Source organism: Pectinophora gossypiella, chromosome 8, assembly GCF_024362695.1.
Source record: "Pectinophora gossypiella chromosome 8, ilPecGoss1.1, whole genome shotgun sequence".
In the NCBI taxonomy this organism is placed as follows: Eukaryota; Metazoa; Arthropoda; class Insecta; order Lepidoptera; family Gelechiidae; genus Pectinophora; species Pectinophora gossypiella.
Genome location: NC_065411.1, coordinates 9,757,252 through 9,773,334, shown reverse-complemented (window position 1 = coordinate 9,773,334; position 16,083 = coordinate 9,757,252). Strand labels below are relative to the sequence as shown.

Here is a 16,083-nt window from a genome sequence, read left to right as displayed (position 1 = left end):
GATATTGACAACTTATTATTTAATATGTTTATTTCGGTGTTTTATATTAAAAATAAAGCAAGAACCAGTCGTTTCATATTTTAAACACCTTGTAGTTAAACTGTGATACGATTTTTAAATAATATAAATAAATATATAAAATTTATTTTGCATGCTTTTGTTTCAGGCTCAATGGATAACTTACAGTATAGAAACAATTTACTCATTCCACATCATTCTTCGCATAACTCTACCATGCATTATAAATGAAATGGTCAATGCTCAGGTCGAGGCTATAAAAATCACCCTTCACAATAAAATATTTACAGAAGCAGGTATGTAGGTACTATAAATAATATATAAAGATTATTGATTTAAATGATAAAGAATAAAAATCTGATTAACCACTTTCAGACGAGAGAAAAAACAATGAAACCCAACGCTTCCTTCAATACATTGAAACTCGACGCTTGCAGCGTAAAGTGTGGCGCGTCATACCGGTAGACTTACAGCTGCCGCTCAGTGTGTTCAGCATGTGTATCACATACCTCATCGTCATTGTGCAGTTCTCACATTTGTATGATTGACTAGCATCATACCAAAGATCAGCATTAACATTAATAGAGAAAAGCGAGGAAGTAAAAAATAAATACCAATAGTAGGAAATACAAAGTAGTAAGTACAAAAACGTATCCAAAGTAAGGAAATATTCATTAAGGATAATTACTAATGTGATATGAAATTACTTTCTCGACGTAATGCACTCGAGTAATAAAAAAATATGAGTAAACTCGTGTATTCATTTAATTTATTTATTTCAGAGCAAATTTCTTTCATTGCCAGAGAGTTCTATGGAAGAAACAAGTTTTATTTTATTGGGATATCACTTTTAGCATATAGTAATCAACAATGGCAACACGTACCGAACTAAGTAGATTTTGATCGAGGCATATCAATTTCTAAAACAAATATTCCAATATCTTTGCGTTTTTATTTTTTTTTTGTTCTTTACAAATGTGTAAGCACATTGAATTTTAAATTGTTTGAATTTTGGATTTATTAATTTGCTATAATAATTTTCGACGTCCGACTTAGTTTATGCCTTTGTTTCTATATTTAAGTATATCAATAGCTCCTTTGCTATCCAGTACTATTCATCCTTAGTATTTCAGTATTAATTTTCCTTTTTGACCTTGTATTTGCAGTTATATAATTTTATTATGAATATCAGTGCTATTACTCAAGATGTTACAGAAATTAGGAGTGAATTTAGAATTTTTAACTATTGCTTATACACTTCTGATATTTTGTGTAAAATATGCAATGGGTGTAGCGAATTGTTACTTTGTGCAGGAAAACTGGTGCCAAATTTACCACTTACCGTATTTTATTTGTGCTCGCTTTGCCTTATCAAGATAAGGCAATAAAAACTACAGATACTATATCACAAGTATAGTATCTGTAGTTTTTATTCTAATATAAATTATTGTATTACTGTTGTGTGAAAATTAGGTATCGCTTATTCAGTGGTCAAAGTTCTGTTGCAATTTTTACACACACTTGCTGCTAAAATACAGTCGCGATAGACTTGCTGACTGTCTAGTCAAAGTGGTACAGTCGCGATGCAACCGTGGTGCAGCATCATAGCTGTATTGCTGCTTTTCGTAGCACTTGCGTGTTCTTTCCCCCTCACCCTTGTGTGTGCATCGATATAAAGGGCATGCAAACGCGCAAACGCGCGCATGGATAGATACAAATTTCTGTTAATGGCTGGTGTTGCGATGTAGTTGTGCTGCTGTCAAACGCGCCTCTCTGTAAAAAGTGTCTGTACATACAAATCCTAAAGTGACGCTGACGTTAAATATTATTTATTACGAGATTTTGGATGTAGTAGGTGTTAGTTTATAGTTAGCGTATGTAATGTAATACTTTTTACTGTTGATATCACTCACACATAGTAATTATTTATTTGATAGTCCAAAAGTCATTATGGAATTACGAAGACCGTACCGTATCAACGCACTTACATCAATTGATAGGTAAATTTTTAATAAGTTGGATGATATTAATATGCTGAAAAACATTAAAAAAATAGTAAATAGACAGCATACTTAGTCATTCCGAGTAAAAATGTATAAGCCTGCTGGTTTAACAAAATTGGAGCAGACTGCTATGAAACCAAAAAATAAAATACCTACATCGATAACACTGGACAACAAAATTGCAATTTTTGCCTGATGATTGACTTTTGATGCATGATGTTTGTTAATTTGATGTCGCTGATTCTAAATATACCCTCATTTTTTTTGTAACAGCTCTTGTTTACGATTTATAGCTTTCACTCAAAATTCGCTAAGTTTCAGTCTTAATTTGCACACAATAAAAAAAATATTAATATTTTAATACAATTTGGAATGGCATCATCAAGTCGAGTGAGTATAAATGATCTAAATCATTTTTGCTTTATTTGCGGAGAGTATATGTTTAAAGAATACTATTTAAAAGGGTCAGCGTTCGTTAATGAGGCTTACAAAAATTACTTTGGACACCCTATGAATTTAAAAAAGAAGCCTTGGATTCCGAAAAATGTATGCAAAACGTGCGATGAGTTTCTACGTTTGTGGACAAATAAGAAAAGGAACCGATTTAGGTACGAAAGTGCTATGATCTGGTACAAACCCGTAAACCACTTTGACGACTGCTATTTTTGTTTGGTGAACATAACTGGCATTAACCGAAAAAAACATAAAAAATGGGAATATCCTTGTATTCGGACGGCGTGTAGACGTATCTTGTGCCCTAAGATGCCACCTGAACCTCAAGCTGTTGCTTCACCACAGGAGCCAATGGATTTTGAGGCGAAATCGAGTGCAGAAAAGATAAAAGCAGGCATTTTTGATGGGCCTCAGATAAGATCATTAATAAATGACTCAAATTTTACGGATATTATGGCAGAAAATGAGAAAAACGCATGGAATGAGTTTGTTTGGGTTGTCCAAAATTTTTTAGGAAACAAGAAAAGTTCAGATTACTCTCAACACATTGAACAATTAATGACTAACTTTCAAAGGATTGGATGTAACATGAGCATCAAGTTACACTTTCTTCACAACCACCTGGACTATTTTCCTGCCAATCTTGGGGATCTAAGTGAAGTACAGGGCGAACGATTCCACCAGGACCTTCGTACGATGGAGGAATGCTATCAAGGCTACTGGAACGCGCACATGATGGCCGACTATTGTTAGAGCATCCAAAACGCCTCTCTGGCTTCATCTCCAGCAAGGAAGTCCAAAAAAAGAAAGTTTTTTCAAATTAAATACGAAATAAAGTAGGATCATCTTTAAAATATTGTGTTTTATTGTTAAAGGACCCATATGCCATATTTTTTTAACTAGAGCTGATAGACAAATTTTAGTCACAGATTTTAAATTGTCTTTAAAAATTGACTTTATATCATGTATCGGAACCCAATCATCAGAAATGCTGTTGTGCAGTGTAATTGCTTTTTTCTGCACTTTGCAAATATGTTTTGGAATTAACTTTGGTTTTTTTAAAGTATTTCATACAAAAACTCAACCTGTGGTTAAATGGTTATCGATTTTTATTTCTGTTATAATGCTAATAGTTTTAATTATACCACTAAGTACCAAGGAGGTGGATGCGGTGTTAATTTTATATACTACACTTCAATATTTTGTTTACTTTCTCATCCTTAATTTAACAAAGTATACCTTTTTCGACTTCATAGTTAGTGTTACACTCATTAACCCACAAATTAAAAATGAAATAATTGGGTACATGGCTTTTGGTTACACATTTATCGTATTCTTTATCAAATTTATACTTGGCTATATCTTTTGCATCAATTTTGAACTATGCGCTGGTAGAAATATACCCTATCTTATTTATCTCCCAGTCTATTTGAGTATGGATTTAATATCAATCGTACTTATATTTATATATTATTATATATATTGCTGCGTAAAAATATTAAAGGAACGAATTCTTTTGCCGCAAGTTAATATAAAGCTATTACAAAATTATTATTTACAAATAGCTGACTGTTATGATAAAATTAGGCCCCTGTATGATAAAATAGTAAGTGAATATTATTTATTAGTATTTGAAATAATATATAAATATATGAGTAGGTAAATTATAATAATTTTGTTTTTTCTCAAAAGCTTGCAGTTGAGATAATATTTGAATTTCCAAAATTGGTGTTGACGTTGTGGAGTTTGATTTACTTTTTAAAAGAACAGGTGAGCAAACTGGCAAACAATGTTAAATATCAAATTATACTTGCACTGAGCTAACTACACGTAATATTTTCTGTAAGTTACAACTTTTCTTTAGATAATTTTTATATACAATTTTAGGTTGCTAGAAATGTATTTTAGAAATAATCTGCTTTTTTGCTGTTTGTAACAATTAATTGTTATTTACTTGTACGCTTCATTACAAAAGGCATTCCTTCGACAGTGAAGTACGGCAATCTAATCATCCCTCTATCACTATTCTTAATATCTTGTAATTTCAGCTTGGTGTATTTGCATATGCAAATCAAGCCTTGCATATCATTCACATTATGATCCGAATCATCGTTCCTGCTATCATCACAGAAAGTGCTAACGCTCAAGTTGATGCTACGAAATTAGCTTTACACTATAAGCTTTTCACTGAAGACGGTATGACTTATTGAATTATTATTAATGTAATTATTATTTTAAGTCAATTTACTTGCAATTTACGTGTCCTATGGCAAACTTTTTTGAGATTATATTCAATAGTTGTTGAAAGACAATACCTATCAATAACTATCGTGTACGCCTGCAAGTTATTTTCTGAAGACTGTCATGTGGCCCTAACCACCGCCACCTCAAATTTTACAAAACATAATTATTGGAGTAGAGTAAATACTTCTTTTCCAATATTACATAATAATTGTATCGATTATTTTAACGATCGAATAAATCGTTGGATATTTCGTATCATTATATTTCTTTTTTATTTTAATTTCTTTCTCTCTTTTTGTGTATTGTTTGTTTTTTTGTGATGTGTAATTTGGATAATGACATTGTAAATCATTTTATTATTATTTCATAATTAATGGACCTAATGATTGACATTTAAATTATCAAATTTATTTTATTGTTATATTTGCATGTATAATAAGCATGTATATTTAAATAACTAAAAATGTAGACCAAATGTTGACCATCTGCAAACTGTAATACATACTTACAATTTTTATTGCGAATAAATTATTATGAATTATGAATGGATTGTCTAATTATATTTCAGATGAAGAAACGAACGAAGAAATTCTTCGCCTGCTGCGGTACATGGAATCTCGTCGCTTGCATCATAAAGTGTGGCGCGTCATACCGGTAGACTTACAGCTGCCACTCACTGTGTTCAGCATGTGTATCACTTACCTCATCGTCATTGTACAGTTCTCACATTTAATTGACTAATAGGTTCATTAAATTAAAAGAGTTTCAATTCTATCCTTAGTAATTAGACATTATATTAGCAAATCAATAATTGAAAAGTTATAGAAATAAACAACCTTTACACAGATTGAGCCCTTGCGTTCAGTCTCCTCAAATTAGCTGCTGGAAAGCCCTCGACTCTGCTATGCGGCATTTTAAACCTTAATCCCTTAAGAGATCTATTGTTATCAGAGGCGACTCGTGATGAAAACTTTTCCAGTTAGTTATACTAGTAGAAGGAGAGCTACGGAACTTCATTTCATTAGATAATAATTTATCATCAAGATTTTTTTAAATCTTTTTCAATATAAACTCAATAAATGAACAATAAAATAACCAAAAGGTATTTTTATGAAGTAATTATTTAATATGATTAGTAAAATAATTAATAAATTATTTAGAGTGATCGTGTAGTTTGATTAAATTTCAGATAAACAATGTCAGTACAGTAATTTACTATGACATACGCACATAGAAAAGACAAGTAATTTGTTTTATAAAATACCACGTGCTGACGTGGTATTTTCGCCTTACCACTTCCATGACGATCATGATGAAATTTCGGAAGGAATGTAATTAAGAAAATTTGATTGCACGCTTCTCAAAATATATTACACTCGACAGTCACTTACGCAAGGTTGTAGGCGGATTGTGGTATTGCGGTACCATTATTTTTAAAATGCCTCAGAACGACAAACATACAGTAGTGAAAGTAAAAGAAAAAATAAAGTGTCCAGTGAAACCTAAAGTGGATAAATTCACAGCCAGATTCTTCCTTGTAATTCTTTTAACGTTAGGCCTCAATTTCGGTTTTATTAAATTTATAAGAAAAGAGCTCCGTTCTGTTGCAAAATGTTTATATACTGTAACAGTTTCTATCATGGTGGCTGTTTTAGGAATTCCTTTAATTTATAATGGGAAATATTATCGTTATTTTTATCTTGCTCAATACGCAATTCATTTTGTTATGCTTCATTATTCAAAGTACAATCTGTGTAACCTTATAATAGATGTGGAGTCAATTGATGAGGATATTGGTATTGTATTTGAAACAAACAGATTCGGCGGATTGATGGCGTTTGCCTATCTATTCACAGTATTCATTATAAAAATGGGTGCTTGCATAGTAACCTGCGTTATGAGAAACACATGCCACGTTCATATAATTCCTGAATACGTATTCGGCTTTGCAACTTTTGGCCTTGATGTTATGACTACAGTTCAAATATTGGTAGGCTATTACATATTCTGTTCCGTTGTATTTGTAAAAGAATCTATAAAGAAAAATGATTTGAAATATACGTCGGCGTTATATACTAAAGTCGTCGATTGCCTTTCAAAAATACAACCGCTGATGTCGAAAATCGTAAGTACGCTGTATACAATATTTAGTCTAATGTCATTTATTGTAGATTTAGGGGAGATGCATGTGTCCAGCAGGCTGTTTATGTTATGTTATTTATATTACTACACTAAATAGTGTTTTGTCAAACTACAGTTCGGTCTTGGATGACGTTTAAATACATAGCTAGAATCGATCGATCTAATATCGGCTGACACATCACTATGCTCATAAACGTCACAATACTAGCTTTCTTAGTTTTTTTTTCGTATTCTTACTACTTTTTACAAAATTTTCAACTTTTGTTTAGGTACTTCTTATATTCAATTTTAGGTTTGTTGTATGAAATGTATTTTAGAAATAATCTGCATTTTTTGCTGTTTGTAAAAATAAATTGTTATTTATTTGTTCGCTTCGTTACAAAAGGCATTCCTTCAACAATGAACTATGGCAATCTAATCATAAAATAGCTACTGTTAGATAGATAAGAATTGATCGACATAATATCGTCTGATACATCACTATGCTAATGAAGGTCACAACATGTAGCTTACGTACTTTGACAGATCTAATTCTTACCGCGCACTGAGACGATTGTAAAATGTTATCTTACGAAATATTAGCAATAAGTGTACTGTACTATACTATTTATTAGGTATATTTAGTTGGTAGTATTTAGCTCCCTCGTTCATCGCTTGTCGATATCAACCGACTAGGGTCGATTAACATAACATAATTATACAGCTATATAAGTCCCACTGCCGGGCACAGGCCTCCCCTCAATCAACCGGAGGGGGTATGGAGCATACTCCACCGCGCTGCTTCAATGCGGGTTGGTGTAGGTGTTTTTACGGGTAATAGCCGGGTCCAACGGTTTAACGTGCGCTCCGAAGCACGGAATCATCTTACTTTTAGGACAATCAAGTGATTCAAGCCTGAAAAGTCCTTATAAACATAGGACAGTTTCACAAAGTGATTTCGACAATGTCCCCATCGGGAATCGAACCCGGACCTCCAGATCGTGAACCTAACGCTCTAACCACTAGACCACGGAGGCTGTTATTAGAGTCGATTTATTCTTTCAAATATTATCCTCCTAGACGACGCCCTGAGCACACTAAAACTGGGCAGCATCAGGCCTGTTGCCTTATTTTTTTTACAGGGTGATAGCGCTCGGCGCTCCCCATTTTTCCGGCCAAGTAGTTAATGCCACTTACGGCATATCTACAATAAGTGACATTACGAAAAAGGTAGGATTTAGCCAGATAAAGTAAGCAGTGCTAGTCTATAATAATATACCTACATTTTGTTTGTAGTTAATTGTGGAGTTACTAATTACAATACCGAAAATAATGGGATCATTGTGGATGATCCTAAAATTGGCGAAATATGATGTGGTAAGTGTTAAAATTAGATCTGTCCTGTTCTATTCATTTCTATGTTGTTGTTATGTTGTCTTTCTTAGATTTCAAAATAATTATTTTCTCAATAGTCAACAAAATATTTGATTGCTCATTACATTGATTTACCACTACCGTAGATACAAAAATGCGGCGAAAACTTGACACTTGTTTAGCTATACATTCTCAAGTACTTGTTTTAGTGTATTTTAAACTAAAATAATAATTTTGGTGGGTTTTACTGCGAAAATTAAAATGTCTTAAAATACTATGATAACATGCACAATATTATTACTTATTAGAAATATGATGTTCCATCCTTCTATTATCGCTTTGAGTTTCTATTTTTGCAAGATTTTACCACGCACTTCCCCGTGTTGCCAGTTCGGCGCCTAGTCGCGCACTGAGGTAAAGTACTGTCAACGTCGCTATATTAACAGTAACTTTGCGTCCCACTTTTTGAGCGCTGATGATCAATCTACGGTAGTAGTAAATCTATGGCTCATTATAATAAAATGGTTAGTTAAATATAATTTAATTTCCATTAAGTTAATATGTGACATCTCTAATATCTTATTTCATTTATTACCAAGTAACCTCTTTGCTATTACAGATACCATGGGGAGAATATTGCCGAATCTTTGTCCATTTTTCCCACGCATTGTCTCAACTATGTATTCCGGCTATTGTAGCAGAAATGACAAAAAGCAAAATTGATTCAATTAAACTTGATTTAAGAGTTCAGCTGTTAATGGGTAAAGGTAAATTCGTATCATATTTATTTAAATTTTAACTTACTTTGAATAATGAGTAAATTAATTTAAGATTAAACAAAAGGAAAGCCATTACCGTACTTATGTACTAGTTGCCACTAAAAAGTAAGTTTTTTTTTTAATTTTAGAAGTTAATTTATTTCTATAAAAATAATATTAGTATAATGGTTTTTAAAGATCTTTCAAATAATGCATAATTTAGTAGTGTAGGTGAAAATACACTTGCTAGCAAAACTAAGTACTACTTACACTTTTAAAATTATAATAAATGTTAAGTATACAAGATAAACATTACAAATAAAAAGGGCTCGGGATGTTACTTATGTATAGTTTAATAGTTACAAAGAAAGCTGTACAAATTCATTTGAAAATTTAACTTCTACAGTGTAGTACCTAGTTTTGGAGGCCAGTATATTTAATGTATTCCAGATGAGCAAACCAAGGAAGATATCGTGGATCTTCTACGTTACATGGACTCTCGTGTATTGTATGACAAGTTATGGAGTGTCCTACCTTTAGACCTGCAATTGCCGATATCTCTTTTACAATTAATCGCCACTTACTTTATCGTCATCATACAGTTCTCACACATGTACGACTGATATATTCACAAATATTAAACTGAATGTGTAGTTGTATTGCACTGAAATGGCTTATTTAAAAAAAAATGCAATCGTAATAAAGTTAATTTAATTTGATGTTTTATTACAGAATTCTTTTTTTCTAAAATACTTCAAAAACCTCTTCTAATTCTATTTTCCTTTACAAATTGTTTGTATGAATTTGAATCACGAAATAATTCAATCGAGATGATATACAAGGTGTTAGTGACATCGTAACGAATACTGAGGGGGATGATTCAGACCATGATTCTGAGTAACTTACACCCCATACAAGTCAAACGATCACCTATATAAATGGGGCTTAAATGAGTCGCCATACTGTGAATGTGGTCACCCGGATCAAACCATATCTCACATAGTGAACGAGTGCCCTCTGCACCAGTTCCCAGATGGTATAGCCGAGCTGCATTGTGTGACGGATGCAGCAGAGACTTGGTTAAGGGAGCTTAAGCTGGATATTTGATCCACGCAGGATATTTTATTTTTGTCTGCCATACGCAATAATAAAAAAAACCCCATACAAGTATATAGAGGTTGCCATACAAGTACGTATGGGTGTTAGTGACACCGTAACGTCAGATTCGAAGTCGGTATCAAATGATGATGTCCTGTCGAAAAATTCATGAAAATAGTGTTTTTTAAATTATTTTCCATTCCATACTTTTGTGACGGAGAATTCCACCTGATATCAACTCATAAACATGGCCTGAATCATCCCTCAAAGTTTTGCGTTTTGATGTCACTAACACCCTGAATACGTATTTATAACAAAAAAACCTTAAAAGTAATTTCACTGGTTCAATATCCATAGGGATGGCCAATCAAAAAAAAAATCATAATCCGATGACTAGATATTGCTAGTAACTATTTAATTCGCTTTGAACGAGAGGGCGCTATGAACGAAACAAAATTTTGGCGAAAGAAAATAAAAAGCAAATATCCTTCTTCTTTGTTTAGACTAGTGTTTTATACCCACTTGTTTTTAATGTTCCTCTTTTTATTATTGTTTTTATTATTATTATTTTCTTATTTTTCTTTATTGTTCATTTATTTTGTACTTCTTTATGTTTACTTTATTACCAATACCAATGTATCACATAGAAGAGCGGGGCTACTAACACAAGTAAATATTTGCTTAAAAGTTGTCCCAAACACGAGGAATTTATTGATTTTTGGTAAATAAATATTTTTTTGATTTTCGAGTGTGAATATTTTTAGAGGATTCATATTCTATCTGACTGTGGTGTTAAGTTTTAAAAATAATAGTACTTTTTTGTAGTCTTTGATGAGAGTTGAAGAAGCGAAAGTGGTGTATCAGGATCGAAGTAACAGGAATTCCATGGCCTCTGCCTACCCCAAAGGGAAAAAGGCGTGATATTATGTATGTATGTAAGATGACATGTCAGTTGGCACATGAATTATTTATTACACAATACATTTGCTTACGTAATACCCACTCTCATATATCATTGAAACAATATATCATAATTTACGGACTGCTTTATAGGTGTTTGTTTTTATTCGAAAACGCAATGTTATGTAATTACTCATCGTCAAGCGGGATTAGTTCTTGATATAATTTTGTTACTATAATTAAAACACATAATAACGGGTTCTTACCGCGTTTAAAATAGGGATATGAGACTCCCAATATTTCGACACTGTTGCAAGTTCCATGGTCACGGGATGACTGATGAGATTGGAGTGGAGTAAGTAGATCCATAATTTTCTTTCTTTGCCGCTTGTTTATGTATTTGATATCGGAATGTTCGGAACCATCTGAACTCGCACCAAACTCACTACGACAAACCGCACTCACTGTGTCCTCACGTTCTCTGTATCTGTATTCCTGTATTTGTCACTATAGTTTGTTATTCATACCTATTTTCTGTGAAGTTCTCTTTTTGAATTTTATGTACGGCTGATATTTTCCATCCATCTTGGGACTTCTATACCAAGTTTCGTGGAACTTCTGGTTTTTCTCACTATGGAAGAAATTGTGGGCACGAGTCATTTCTGTCTAAGATAAAAACAGACTGAAATTCTTCCGCATTTGGTACTTATTTTTAATTTTCAATAAAGCATTTTGTTTATTAAAATCTAACATCCCGTTTTTAGACTAGATGACTGGATCATAGATAAATTTTAAAATGGTAATCTAGGTATTGAAGCCAGTCTTGGACGATTAAAACCAATCGCATTTTTTTTTTGATTGATATACGAATTCTAATTTTAACTATTTGACCTTTATAAATTAATATCGTCATAAGAAATACACAAAGTTCATAGTTCATAGTAATACCTACATTGTTTTAGTTTTGACGTTTCGTTAAAATTATCTCATTAGACTAGGTAGTCTTCTTGTATTGATAAAATAGTACCTATCAGGTAAAACCATACTAACTAGAGAATCCTTTGCGCCTCTCTTGAAATTTATGAGTTAAGAATCACAAACTTTACAACCATCTGTATTTCTGTATTCGCCAAAGTTCCAAACACTAATCACCTCCCCTTTCGTAAATCTTCAAAACTCACCAAACGGCGAAAACTTTATCGATCTTAACAACTTTAGTAGATATTCTTAGATAATGTCAGGGAAATGGAGCGAACATTAAATTAATGGAATTCGTAAAAATAAGGAACCTTAAATAAGCTCAAAATGCAAAGGTCTTATTTTAATGACCGTCGAATCATGCTTCATGGTAATATGATAGGTAGGTAGTAAATAAATGGTGTGAAAAAATATATTTAGTTAGAACCATTGATGTAAAATATAATCTACTATGTTACTATACATAATTACGAGTAGGTTAGAATTGTAAAGAAATTCATACAACAATAATTCGTATCTCTTGATTGATTTCTGACTGATGTCTGTACAGATTACGAGCTTACATTATTATTTATGTAGTTATACTTTTTTGTTTCAATCCCTCTCCATAAAGCAAACTCGCACGGTACAACCCTACTCACAGGGGTGATGTATTAACGTTAAGAATTACACGCTCTCTTAACATAATAAGGGGCGAGATAAAATGGGCTGTACCACAATGGTAAGCATGGTTAACCCCGGTAATACCTCATTAAGATACATGCACAATCCAATCAAAACACCACGCTGTGAATCCTGAACACTCGTAAACTGAATGCTTTATTCATGTTGCGTAAATCTAAAACACAACAAAACAGATTCGTGAGGAAAAACAGCATTAATATTCGACATCACGGGAGGAGGGACAGGTACGAATTTTGACTCATATTTTTTATTCATGGTACTTACCTACCTGTTATTATGTCGGTGCTTGTCTATGTCTGTAATATACCCAATTTACCTTTTTAGTCTTTAGTTCCGGGCACGTTGTATATGTCCTGTCGTATGGGTTTTGAGGTCAATGACCGATTACGATACGACTAGAGTTGTAGAGCTGACTAGTCGATATTATTCTGTCATGAGCAATATCATGTACCCACTTGAGAACCCTGTCGCACTATCATATTTGACATTTAATGAGACTTGCGGTTTAATTTGTCAAAAAATAATGTGACATGGTATCAAAGTGTATACATATTAGTACTCGTGACTGTACTATCATAATAAAAAAAATATATCGCTTCTCTCTCCCCCGCCCTCTCGATCTATCCAATCGCTACTTACCTACAGAAAAAGTTGAACCACTGTCTACCTCTTCGGGGATACAGGCGCGATACTATGTTATGTCAAAAGTTGAATATTAATAACCCTAAAAAAACGTGAGCTTATTCTTAATATACTAACTTTTTGGCCGGATATCACTAACAGGTAGTAGATCTGTGAACTTGAGTGATAGAGTGAGAAAAAGTGTGATAAGAGAGAGAGATGTGGTCTAAAAGAGAAGGGAATGTTAAGTTGGTTTGGACACAGCGAATGAAGGGTAATAGGCGTAGGTACGAAAAGAGTATACTATAAAGCGAAGGTTGGTGGTAAGGCTGGCAGAGGAAGACCTAGAAGGACGTACATTGACCAAATTGGAGATGTTCTTAGAAAAGGTTCAGTAAGGACGCAAGAGAAGTATGTTAGGAAGGAAGCAAATGGAATTCCATAGTTGGTGGGAAATAGGCGTGAGTTTATGTATGTATGTAGGTATGTAGATTATGTAAACTGTGTCTTTCTAATGTCTAAGTAGATACTCATCAAGGTGAGTTCCATAAGTAGGTATGCAGCTGCGTAACTACTATTATACGCAACTCAATAGAGACTATTCACGTGAATAAAAATATTATTAAGTGGGTATGTATCTAAAAATGCGAAAGGCAGAAATATTCCAACATAATCATACTTCACCCTCCATATTCGACCGGTCAATAGACCGAAGTACGTATAATTAATATTTATTGAGTTTTATGTGGACCCTCCTTTCCTTAATGAGACCCTGGGCCCTTCACGTCTAAAGTGACTTAAATTATTCATACGTATAAGGGCTCACATTGAAGGCTCTTAATAATGGCAGATACAACGCATGTGCTCTTACCGCGAATATAAAATAAAAGCAATATATAAGCGGCCAGGAAGAAGTTGAAAGATGAAGAGCCCTTTGCCCAGCAGTGGGACAATAGAAATGAGATCACTAGAATATGAAAGCGGTAAAATGTGGTAGAATGACTGGTATAAAAATATAATAAATATATTTGTTTCTTTGGACGCGATTATTTCAAACCATAAATTACGAAAAAATAACGAGAAATCTACATGGCTTAATAGATATGACACAAGTCTGAGTGATAATCTCTGAATAATCTGACTTTGTCAGTAACTTTGTTTACTGATGAAATAAAAGCTACCAAAAGACAAAAATACAAAATATATTACAATGAAAGCAGTTCTTTCATAGTTTTATAATACTAGTACCTCATACTTAGAAGAGTCCCAGTAAAGTGTTTTGAGAAGATGACGACGAGAAACTATCCGCGATCGCCACCGAGAATAATGCCTTCTACAACGTTCACGAATTACAGCAGAAAGTCGGATAAAAAACGAATGAAATTCTGCACCGACTTTGAAAACTCTATCGTGATTAATACTTTCACGAGACGGAATTGGACCTCGGTGACTCCTGATGCAGACTGGAACATTTATTGGTCGAATACTGTCAACTGCCGCAACCTCTTCCACATGGACAATGGTTATAAACTCTCAGACGATCAGCTGATAAACCATTTTCCTAATCACTATGAATTGGTGCGCAAAGATTTACTAGTGAGGAACATAAAACGGTATAGGAAAGAGCTAGAAAAGGAAAACAATCCGCTCGCAAAAAAAACCGAAATAAAACTTGCCAACGGCCAAGCCGACACCCGATATACGTATTTAGATTTCATACCGCTGACATTCGTCTTACCTTCCGACTACACAATTTTTGTTGATCATTACCGTAGATATCCACAAACGACGTGGATTCTCAAACCGTGCGGCAAATCCCAAGGTGCTGGCATTTTCCTCGTAAACAAACTGTCGAAGCTAAAAAAATGGTCGCGGGAATCAAAAAAATACTTGCAACATCATCTAACCAGCAAAGATACCTACGTTATATCACGTTACATAGATAATCCCTTGTTGATCGGCGGAAAGAAATTCGATTTGAGGATTTACGTTCTTGTTACTTCTTTCCGGCCTTTAAAAGCTTACATGTTTCGCGAGGGTTTTTGTAGATTTTGCACGATGAAGTATGATACAAGCGTCACGGAACTCGATAATATGTATGTACACTTAACGAATGTCAGTGTGCAGAAAAAAGGAGGCGATTACAATGCCAGACATGGAGGGAAACTGGGCATACAAAATTTGAAGCTCTTTTTAGAAGGGACGAGGGGTCGCGACGTAACGGATCGGCTTTTCAAGGAGATACATTGGCTAATAGTGCACTCACTGAAAGCTGTGGCGCGGGTGATGTCCAACGATCGCCACTGCTTTGAGTGTTACGGCTACGACATTATCATAGACGACAACTTGAAGCCGTGGCTTATAGAGGTGAACGCGTCCCCATCAATGACGGCGACGACGGTCAACGACAGAATTCTTAAGTACAAGCTCGTAGACAATCTACTTTCGGTTGTTTTGCCCCCGACCGGTATTCCCGACGCGCGTTGGAACAAATCGCCGACTGCGGAAGCCCTAGGGGATTTTGTAGTCCTTGTTGATGAAGATACTACGCCAAAACCGAATATATAATTAACCAGTCGTGATTGTGGTTTTTGTGTTGTCACTTTTAATAGAGTAAAAATAAAAACAGAAATACATAAAAGCTGTTGAGACGATACTTACTATTAGTATTCGTAAAAATGTCAATAAAATGTGTATGTATTGTGAAATAGTGATCTTGGCCCGCTTATTAATATAATTTACTGATGTAGTTGCATAAATTTGTAATATTAAAATTGATTAAAGTGCTAGTAAACTTGATTTTATTAATTTTTATATAGAGGTATAGTACA

At 33.7% G+C, this 16,083-nt stretch overlaps 2 protein-coding genes across 3 annotated transcripts in view; both read left to right on the top strand.

Moving 5' to 3' along the window:
* Positions 1-736, top strand: part of LOC126368747 (uncharacterized) — a 161,607-nt gene extending 160,871 nt beyond the window's left edge. For both annotated transcript variants that reach the window (XM_050012891.1, XM_050012889.1), the window contains 2 exons: positions 167-314; positions 394-736. In XM_050012891.1, coding sequence (XP_049868848.1) covers positions 167-314; positions 394-566 — 321 coding nt within the window. In that variant the 3' untranslated portion in view covers positions 567-736. The remainder of the gene's footprint in view (positions 1-166; positions 315-393) is intronic.
* A 14,574-nt stretch (positions 737-15,310) lies between these two features.
* Positions 15,311-15,820, top strand: LOC126369129 (polyglutamylase complex subunit TTLL1-like). Its single transcript, XM_050013422.1, has one exon. It carries the CDS (start codon positions 15,311-15,313, stop codon positions 15,818-15,820), a length of 510 nt encoding a protein of 169 aa, XP_049869379.1.
* Positions 15,821-16,083: the final 263 nt, after the last annotated feature.

What these genes read in the sequence shown, in the direction of transcription:
- LOC126369129 (XM_050013422.1), top strand. Translation starts at nt 15,311, where the DNA reads ATGAAGTATGATACAAGCGTCACGGAACTCGATAATATGTATGTACAC.